The sequence below is a fragment of the Mesocricetus auratus genome, unplaced genomic scaffold (assembly GCF_017639785.1).
Source record: "Mesocricetus auratus isolate SY011 unplaced genomic scaffold, BCM_Maur_2.0 Super-Scaffold_4256, whole genome shotgun sequence".
Classification (NCBI taxonomy): Eukaryota; Metazoa; Chordata; class Mammalia; order Rodentia; family Cricetidae; genus Mesocricetus; species Mesocricetus auratus.
The window spans coordinates 98,615,850-98,626,243 of record NW_024429182.1 but is presented as its reverse complement, the minus strand read 5'-3'; the positions used below and the strand labels follow the sequence as shown (position 1 = coordinate 98,626,243).

Sequence of the window (10,394 nt, the reverse complement as noted above, 5' to 3'; positions counted from 1 at the left end):
CTTCTTGGACATTCCCACATAAACTCCAATACTGTTTTTTTATCCTTTATCTCTGGCCACAGAATTTAGCCACTGTGCCTACCCTAATCTAGTATAGTGTGAGGAAAGCTGGGTTCTACAGTGTGCTTCTCTCGGGAGGGTGATTCTCCTTTCACCCTCTCCCTTTCCCCAACTGCCTCCGCTACCACCCATCCTGTTCACCCTCGGGCCCTGGCTGCTCTTTACTTCCCACCTGGAGACAGGTCTCCCCTGACAGGGAGTGGGCTTCACCTAAGAGTGAAGGAAACTTTGTATGCATTCGTTCCTTTTACCTCAACCTGGAAGGTCTGCACACCAGACTGCCTTGTAACCATCCCTTAGTAAACAATGGAGAGCCACAAGGGACGAGAGAACTGGGTATGGGTGTCTTATGTGTGTGTGTGTGCGTGTGTGTGTGTGTGTGTGTGTGATGTGCATGCAGTGCCTACAGAGGCCATTGGAGGGGATCGGATCCTCTGGAACTGGAGTTGTGAGTTGCCATGTGGGTGCTGGGAACAGAACCCAGGTCCTCTAGAATAGCAGCCGGTGCTCTTAACCACTGAGTCATCTTTCAGTGTCCTGGGATTCATCTTTAATGGAGGTAATGGTATCAAAAGCAATAAGCACCACTATCAAGGGCTGCTGGCCGGAGTCTCTCATTTTCTGCCCTGGGAAATGTTGTCTGGAGGAGGAAGGGGAGGTTGAACACAGCAGCAATGCTGGGGAAAGCAGCGACTTCGCAGTTCTGCTCTCAGTTCTTCAGGATAGAGAACATGCAGAGCTCCGGGCATGATTAGAAGGATAAGGACATTTTCCTTATTAAAAACAACAATGCAGATCTTTCTGGCCAAAGCACCTATATGTCACTTCATACTCAGGTGAGCAGTGAGTCTCTGGCTTTCACTCAAGATCAGAATCCAGGGTTTGTGGGACAGGAAGTAAGCACTCCTTTTAATGGGAAAGCAAGAAATCACAAACCAACCTTCTCATTTTACAAACGGAGACCTGATGCTCAGAGTTCAGGGCCACCGTCCTAAAGCAAGCCAACAGCAGAGCCAAAACCACACCACGGTCTCCAAACTCCCAGTTCAACACCCTTATTGCTGTGTAAGATAAGGCACAATTTTTTCTAGGCTCATTGGAAAGGGAAACGTGAAAAATACAAGAAGCAAAGTATTAGTTTTTAGATTTTTCTGTAGACATCAGTGACCTGAGTTATCCCAGCTGCAGTTGCCATTCCTTCTGTGGAAAGTTTGGTCCTCACCCACCAGTCCTGATTTGGCTTTAGTCCCTACTAGGACCAGTGCAGTCTTCACAGCTCAAAGTCTCTTGGTCTGAAAACAGACGGAAGGCAATCTGCTCACACTCATGCTCCTGCCCACATTCAAACAAACATGCAAATAAGCCCTGCTCTTCCACAACAGCCAGATCAGAGTAGCCACAGGGCCCACAGTGCAAGATCCAGGGGCGGGACCAGCCCGTCACCTCCAAGGGGTTCCGGTTGTAGTAGATGCCCAGGTTAATTCTCCGCTTCTTGCTAGTTGGATGTGAGTACAAGAGCCATGTGTCTGAAGGTGTTCCAATTCCTTTCTCCTGCTCCAGAGAACTGTCCAGCAGAGGGCTCTTCTGAGTAGTGGGAGCAGCTTTACCACTTGGGTCTTGAGAGTGTGCCATCTTCAAGGGCTGGAAGCTCACTATACTGCCTTGGCAGCCAGAGTGGGGCTCACAGAGTTGAGTGTTCAGGGTTGGTTTCTGAAAGCAGTCACCATAATCAGTGCTAAAAGATTCTGCTCGGAATCTGTTTGGTGTCCGAGCATTGCAGTAGAGCACAAGGTTACCAGTCCTTCCAGTCACTTCTGCCACTTGGCACTCCCCTGTCACCTGGGGCCCAATGAGCTTGCCATGGTGCCATGTGACTCCTAAGTCATCACTGTAGATCATCAGGGAATGGGGCTTTACTGAACATGGGAAGCAGAGGAACCGGCGTGAGAAATAGTAGGCATAGGCGGGAATGATGAGCCTCCCTGACTGCAGCTGGATGCCATGGCCTGGGCCCACAGCAAATGTGGCCCAGTGCTTCACCTCTGAGCCGATGACCTCCTCAGTCAAGTCCTTCACTTCACCCCACGAGCACCCAGCATCCTGACTGCACAGGAAGCAAAGACGGGTGGCATTCTTGCCTGACATAATCTGCTGACGTTCAGTAACGTGATCCAGAACACAGATGAAAAACAGGAACACACGGCCAGTCCTCTGCTCCCACACAGGGCAGGGGTTCATGGTCCGATGCCCAGGCAATGTGGCTTCCATCAGTGGCTGCAGGGGTCCCCACTAGTCAAGGGGAAGAGAAGGAGATCGTGGGAGTGGGTTACTAGTAGGAAAACATAGGCTCATTAAAAGCATCAGTTCTTTTTGCAAACAATATATGACATTGAAGTGGACATAATCTTGAAGGCCCAAATAACCACAAAATTTGCAGCTATTACAAGGTGGCTTTAAATCTGAAGAAAAGATAATGCTAGACATTGTAAAAAGCTGTGCTCTTTCAAGAACGTTCTTTGCTTCATCTGGACTTCCAAATCCATCTCCAGGACCCAACTCCAATGTCACCTCCTTTGGGAAGCCTTTCTTGAAACCCACTGTTCTAACAAGGTATAGCAGCTGTGTGACACTATGCGTATTTTTGGTAACTGTCTCCCCTTTAGACTATGAGCCTTTTGGACAATACTCAAATTATATGCATTTGTATCCCTAATATCTAGCACACATGACAGCAGCCAATGAAAGTTTATAAAAAAAAAGAAAAAGAAAGAAAGATGGGGGTCCGTGAGACTGCTCAGAGTGAAGGTGCTTGGCACCAAGCCTGATGACCTGAGTTTGATCTCTGCCTGCCCTAGAGCAAATGAAACACTTAGATAGCACTCTGTGCTCTGTCAGTCACAGGGTTGGGCCTCTGTGGAGTCTGACCTGGCAAGCTACAGAGAAGGTCTAATGACATACAGTAAAACACAGGGGCCAGAGTCTTCAAAATACAAACTCCTCAGAAGGAAACAGGAACCAGTGTCATTCAAAGCAAGGTCTGGCTCAGCAGAGTCACATCTTCACTGTGACATAGCAAAGCACCCACTTTGAGTATGAAGCTCAGGTGGTGGGAAGCAGAGAAGCAGGCAGATTAGATGAAGTTCAGGAAAGCTGAATTGTCAGTGCTCCCCTCCCTGCATCGTCTACAGGGCACAGAAACATAAAGCAGGCCATATAGGGTCTGAATGCCCCACAGAGACCTCGGGAGCTCGAACCTGAGTCTGAAGTATGTTTCTGCTGCTGGATTATAGATGCATGACTTAGAGTAAATGACAAATCTTTGAGCCCAGTCCCCCCATGTGCTAAACATGACTGACAACAGTGCCTAGGATAGAGTGGCTGTGAAGATCCAATGGATCCCTGTCAGGAAATGACTCAGTACAAGCTTCTGTTCTTTTCCCTCAGCTCCCCACACAGAGTTTTGCTGGCAAAGGTGAGGGGAACAAGAACAGACCCAGAAGTGCATTCAGCTCTGAGGAGAGAAGATGACTAGGATGACTCACCTGTACAGAGCGGCCCTTCATCACCCCTCGCCTGACCACCAGGTAGAGAGCATCTACGTCATTGCTTGTGGAACGCTTCTCTGCAAAGGCCAGGAAGGTGTGGCTGGGAGGTATGTAGAGCAGCGCTGGGATTCGGTAGATGACCCCTTTCTGGTCTTCCTGCTGGAACAGAGTGCTGTTGAGGGAGCATGCTGACACTTCTTCCATGACGTCTGCAAGGACAGCAAACAGTTCAGTGGGGCTCTGCATACAAATTCATTGCTGAGGGCACACGTGAGCTGTGCATGTACTCCAATGTCCACTTTCCCATGTAAAGAGAACACCATGGCCTCAGCAGCCCAAAGCAAATAATACACACCCTCATTCAACAAATTTGCCCTCCAGACATGTTCATTTCTTGGTTTAGTGCTCCTGGGTTACTCAGATGACTATAAACCAAACCCGGTTGAATAAAATTGTGACTAACAATTCTCAAGGCAAGTTCTGTCCCTTCCCTGAAGACCAGGAGAAAGGACAATCTTGTGACTCATCTGTGTCAGTAAGGAGGTTTCACCCCTAGTTCACCCTAAGAGGGGTACACCCAACAAAGGGTATAGATTCTCAAGGGGTGTGTCTTGGGGTGTGAGCTCAGTTCCAGGTGCTGTAGCCCAGGAGGACCTGCAGCTTTGGCAGCTGTGACAAGTGTATTAAAAGCTTACGACGGTTTCTTCACTGCACCCACCCCTTGTTTACACATATGGCTATATCTTCTCACCTAGAGCCAAGCAATGGTTTGTGGTTGGCACCGGAAAAGTATTTGCTGAATAAATAAATGCATGACTAAATGAACTGGAATATGGAGCGTATAGACCGGGTTAGCCACGTGATGGGGTAAGAAGCAGAGTGGGAGGTAGCAAAGCCTGTAGGTGACAGGAAACAGCTATGTGAGCTTTCAGTAGATTAGTGAGACTGTGATTAGCTGGAATGCAAAACCTATGAGTAAAGCAGGACTAGAGGGCCCAGCAGAGCCAAATCCTGACAGGTTTTATCACCTGACTGGGGTATCCAGCCTACCGGGATCCACTGTAGAGTTTCTGATGGGAATGGCATGATGAGTTTAGAGCAGTCTCAGGCAGCTTTCTGGGTAATGAGATACGGGTAATGTTGCACTGTGTCAATCCATCTACAGCCTTCAAGTCAGGCAAGAGACACTCCCAACACATATGAATGACTCAATCAATCACTAAACTGAGAGAACTTTGATGGCTCACTATTGTGAGAAGAGAGGGGGAAGGGGTCTCGGAGTCAGAAGAAAAGCTGCTCTTCCTTCCAGCATAAGCAAAGGACTGTGTGGACCGTCCTGACCTCATGTCGTTAGTGGACCATCCTGACCTCATGTCGTTAGAGCACACCTGTGCTCCCCATTCAGGCTCTCTCCTTCCATGCGCGCCCCTCTATCCCCAGTCACACTGATGGCAACACTTAACAAAAGGCTTGGCTACAGTTTCTTGGGCGTATATTTCACTTATCTATTGCTTTGGGATCCTTGTCTATAAAATCAATTAAATTCGCTGGGCGGTGGTGGCACACGCCTTTAATCCCAACACTCGGGAGGCAGAGGCAGGCGGATCTCTGTGAGTTTGAGGCCAGGCTGGACCAACAGCCTCCAAAACAATACAGAGAAACCCTGTCTTGTAAATACCAAAAAAAAATCAATTAAATTCTACATAAAAAGAATGAAATAGCTGGGACCAGAGTGGCACATGCCTTTCATCTCAGCACTTGGGAGGCAGAGGCAGGTGGATCTCTGTGAGTTCAAGACCAGCCTGGTCTACAGAGCAAGTTCCAGGACAGGTTCCTAAGCTACTCAGAGAAACCCTATCTCAAAAACAAACAAACAAACAAAAAAAGAAAAAGCCTTAAGTAGCTGTTACAGGACCTATTGCACAATAGACGCACAAATACCTGGTAGTCACTATATCACTATTTTTCAGTTATAAATCATTACATTAAAACAATGGCTTTCTGTGAGGCCCAGACTGGCCTTGAACCTGCTATCCTCGAGACTCAGCCTCCTGAGTGTTAGGATTCCAGGTCTGTGTCGCCACGCCAAACAAGGCATATAATTCCTGAATCTTGAAACTGATATATGACTGTAGTCATGCACTACATAAACTGTAATAATAGACTGTATATGTGAAGGGGTCCTGTAAGCAATGCCGCTCTGATGCAAAGGTATCCTGGCAGTCGGGAGCCAAGGAATACCACAAGTCACTGTAAGCACAAGAGCTGTACGCCTTGCTCCAGGGAAAGGTCTCCCCAATGCAAGTGTAATGACTCTGTTCCAGCAGGGGAGGGTTTCCCCAGCCAAGCTGTTACAGCTCTGCTCTGGAGAAGTGTTCGAGCTCTGCTTCGGTCCCCAGAGTGTAACTCTTCTCGTTAGGAGGAAAGAAAGTCTCACACCACACAACAAACCTTACTCAACAGGTTCATTGGAAACAAATCCAGGAGGGTGGCTGCCTGTGGTGAGAAACAGCAGCAAACCGAACAGGACACAGAGCTTATATAGGGCTTATTGTGGGGTGGGGGAGGCTAGGGATTGTAGGGAATCTACAGTCTCACTCTGTGGCAAGCTCAGGGATTAGTGGGATTTCAAACCCTGGTCCTGGAGTCAAGTCAGGGTGATGTCTCAGGTCTAGTCAGGTACAGGTTGTTTTTCCTCGGCCTTTTTTATCTTACAGGTCCCACAAAATTATAACAGTGCTGAAAAATTCCTATTGGCCAGAGACATCTTAGTCATCAGTATTAGCCCTGACATTACTTACATGTTTGTGGTGATGCCAGTCATATAAAAATATAACACAGTTGTTTACAGTTCATGAAACTTGAAATGACAATAAGCTACATTGCTGCCTCGAACATTCATTGCTACACTCATAGCTAATTACTAAACTTCTACTGTAAAATAGCATGCTATGTCAGCTGGCATCATATTCCATATAGCCTAGTCACGCTGTGGTCTGTAATGTAAAGACGTGCATATACACTGATGGTGTTCTCACACAATAAAAATCACATAAATGGTGCCTTTCCCAGTACAAAGTCACATCCTTAAGCGCTTGCATTAGCCTATCAATTCCTCTTAGCACTTGAGCTGGTCTTGAACTTGTGATTCTCATGCCCCAGCTGTGGTTGGCTCTCATTTGATAAAGGTGAATACTGTGTACTTATGAGAACAATGGAAGGATGCTTTATAAACTTTAAGGCACTCTTTAATTATTATGAATGTTGACCTTTTCACAATTCACTTTTGGTTCTGCCATCACCTCAACAATTAAATGATCACTAATGTTCATTAATTATGAGTACACTAATAATATTGATGACAGTGGTAACACAGTGGCCTGGCACTGACACCTAAACGATTCACCCAAACTATGTGCTGAGAACTGGGGACTGAGAAGAATCATGTACAGGTCTGCTTTGGAATTGTTTGCTTTAACAGAGAATTCTAAGTATTAATTGCTGTCCCATACTCTCGCCTTCCAACAACATCCTCTCTGCTCTTTCTCGGGGAGAGAGGGTACAGTGTGGCATGACTTCTGAAGTCTTGTTTGAGGAGGAAAACTTAGGTGAGGCCACTCTGTTGGAAACCTAGTCTCAGCTCCCACCTCGGGAACTCTGTGGCCGCCCACAACTTCTCTGAAGTAGGAAGGCTTTCCCTAGGCTCGGTTCCCGCTTCCACTAAACTACAGTTTAAGTTTGGCTTCAGATTGAAGAAATCAAAAATAGAACGGCCCAGAACACTCCCCGCCTGAGGTCCCAGCTGATTCAGGCTGACTCAGTATTCCTTCCTGACACAGATCCCCACAGTCCCGGGCTGTATTCGGGGTGACCCCCACCCCAGCTCACCGGCTCCAGCGTCTCTCTGGGCTCTCCCTGGGGTCTCGGAGGAAGGCCTGCAGAAGGGCTGGGGCGATGGAGACAGAGAAGCCGAGTCGGAAACCGCAGACGCGGAGACAGACCCCGACACCTCTTAGCTGGAGCTGGCAGGAAAGAGACAGAGACCGCGCAGAGCTGAAGTGACGCGCAAGGGAACTGGCGCCCCAGGACTTTGGCAGGCAGCAGCCGCCGGGTGCCAATCTCCCCAGCCTGGCCACGCCCCTCACCTCGCAGCTCCCGCCCTGCTTTCTTGGCAATGCTCCTATCTGTCGGTTAGTATGTGGAAGGTATCACCTCCTAAAACTTCCCTGGACAGCCTAATTATCGAGCAAAGGTTCCGGGCCTCGGAGGGGACTACAAAAAAGACAGGTGGAGGGGTGAATCCACACAAAGCACTGATATATTTATCAGGGTCGGGTGGCACAGAGCTATGAACTCAGCTAGTCTGATGGAGACAAAAGCTGGAGGACTGTAAATTTCAGCTGTCTGGACTATAGAATGAGTTTAAGGCCACCCCAAACAATTTATCAAGAAACTCCTATCACAAGATTTAAAAAAAAAAAGGATAAACAGAGTTGAGAAACCAGCTCAGTGGTAGAGCACTTGCCTAGCAGGGACAATATTCTAGGTTCACTCTCCAGTACTGTAGACGATTTATTGTGTATTGTCTACACACATTTACATACATTAATCTGTCACTGAGTACTAAATCCATTCTCGTGTTTTACAATAGTGTGCAAGGTCCACCCCCTCTTCCCCACCTCCCCAAATCATCTAAGAGGGTGAGCCAGTGATGGGGACAAAGAAAGCCACAAATGACTCAGTCTGGTAAACAAGGCTACCAGAAATTGGAGACCCAAAGGAAAATGAAAACAAATAAAACTAAGATGTGGAATACAATGGCTTCAAAATCCCAACAGTGGTTACTTACAAGCATATGAACTAGGACATTCAGCATAGAGGCATTGTCCTGTGGCGAGGGTCTTCGGTTAGGCTTATAATACACAGTAAGATGTATTATTTCATTTCAGTCATCTTAGGATTCTCTCCCAAGTGCCTGCCCCCTCTTACTACAGCATAAGAATACAGGGTCTCATTTCTTTGACACAAACCTGTTCAATTCTTCTGATTAGAAGTCACAAGGTGAGAAACAACATAAAGTCATTTTTGGTGGAACCAAGTAAAACAAAATAATTTGGCAAAAGAAACAAAGTGAAAGGTGGAATACTAACTTGGAGGATGAAAAAAAATAACTTATATTGAATCTGGATCCATGAGACAGTAAAAACACAGTAAGTATATAGAATTGGGGGAGATCCATGAGTTAAGAGTTCCACGGGACAGGCTTTCCTGAGAATACAAAATTACAACATGATGTGGTTTCTCTTCTTTCCTTTTTAAAGGAAAACTATAATTAGGGACTAACCTGACCACACTAAGCTAAAATAAAACTGTTCTTCCTAAAGGAACCAGTACTCCATAGAAAAACAGCTGATTTCAGAGCTAGGGGGGGAAGAGGTACAGCACAAGCATAGGCCTATGGTGTCTAGTCTTACCAAAACAGGGCAGCCAGGGGGTAGGAACTAGGTCACAGCAGAACTGACTTAATGAGGCTCCTGCTACCAAAGATGGGGGACAGTAACAGCCAGGTGTGGTGGTGCTCATCTGTCCCAGCATTGTGGAAGCTGAGGTATGGGGGTCTCCACATGTTCTAAACCATGTGGTTTAAATATGAGTTCCAGGGTACTTAGGGCTAAATATTGAGACCCTGCATCAAAGGGGAAAAAAAGAATAACAACTTACAAAGGAGTAGGCTACATATTTAAAATTCTGAGCCGAGCGTTGGTGGTGCACGCCTTTGATCCCAGTCCTTGGGAGGTAGAGGCAGGCGGATCTCTGAGTTTGAAGCCAACCTGGTCTACAGGGGTAATTCCAGGACAGCCTCCAAAACAATACAGAGAAACCCTGTCTCAAGAAACCAAAAACAACAACAAAAATTCTCATATTGTGATGCTGGAGAGATGGCCCAGTGGTTGAGAGGACCCAGGTCAGGACCCAGCAACCACACAGTGGTTCACAAACACCCTTGGCTCCAGCTGCACAGTATTCAACACCCTCTTAGGACCTCTCAGAGCACTCGGCATATACATGGTGCACACACATACATACTGACAAAACATTTATACATATAGAAAAATCTTTAAAATATTATGAGATCATATTGACACAAGAGGTTGCTACAGTGACAATCAAGCTGGAATACAAGTAGAAAGCAGAATAAAGCCTTTACTATACATAGCATATTCCAAGGTGGCTGGATGTTCTCAAAAATAATAATGATGATGATGATGATAAAGGAATGATACAGTTTTCACATTTTGCAATAACTCAGTGGCTGCTAGAACCATATGATGGTCAGTGTAAAATCTTTGTGTTAGATACATCAAGACAAAAACATTTGAGCCCACTGGGCGGAATGACAAATAGAGGGGAACATATGATTATGTGGACTCCTATATAAAGTCTTCTCACTAAACAGCAATCTGAGCTCTGAGCATTGAAGGTGTAGTTCAGTGGTAGAGTGCCTGCCTAACCCTGGTCTAGTTCCCAGCCACCCCCACCACATGCACACACAAAGGGGGAGTAGAAAATATGCTAAACAATACCATGACATCATTAGGCTGTGACTGGCCAAATCCACAAATGACAAAGGGGGTGGGGGTGACAGAGAAAACTACATTAAAATGTTTTAATCAGCTACAAGAAAAACTGAGAATCTCTGAACCTTGTTTGGGTCCTAGATTGGACAAATCAGTTCTAAAAAGAACTGTGACAATTTTACCATTGACTGGAATTAGGTAACATTCAGGA

At 46.4% G+C, this 10,394-nt stretch overlaps 1 protein-coding gene across 2 annotated transcripts; it reads right to left on the bottom strand.

Annotated features, from left to right (window-relative positions):
• Positions 1–587: 587 nt before the first annotated feature.
• Neu3 (neuraminidase 3) lies at positions 588–8,145 on the bottom strand. Of its 2 annotated transcripts, XM_005074126.4 has the most exons (3): positions 7,494–8,145; positions 3,603–3,814; positions 588–2,349 (listed from the first exon to the last, which is right to left on the bottom strand). In XM_005074126.4, exons 2-3 carry the CDS (start codon positions 3,807–3,809, stop codon positions 1,303–1,305), a joined length of 1,254 nt encoding a protein of 417 aa, XP_005074183.2. In that variant the 5' UTR covers positions 3,810–3,814; positions 7,494–8,145; the 3' UTR covers positions 588–1,302. The 2 variants fall into 2 exon arrangements, with proteins under 2 accessions (XP_005074183.2, XP_040614055.1); XM_040758121.1 differs by lacking the exon at positions 7,494–8,145 and having other exon boundaries at positions 3,603–4,858.
• Positions 8,146–10,394: the final 2,249 nt, after the last annotated feature.

Bases quoted from the DNA above. Each gene is read 5' to 3' on its own strand.
- Neu3 (XM_040758121.1), bottom strand. From the start codon at position 3,851: ATGCAGAGCCCCACTGAACTGTTTGCTGTCCTTGCAGACGTCATGGAA. The intron at 2,350-3,602 runs GTGAGTCATCCT...CCCCTTGACTAG, and splicing joins TGAAGGGCCGCTCTGTACAG to TGGGGACCCCTGCAGCCACT.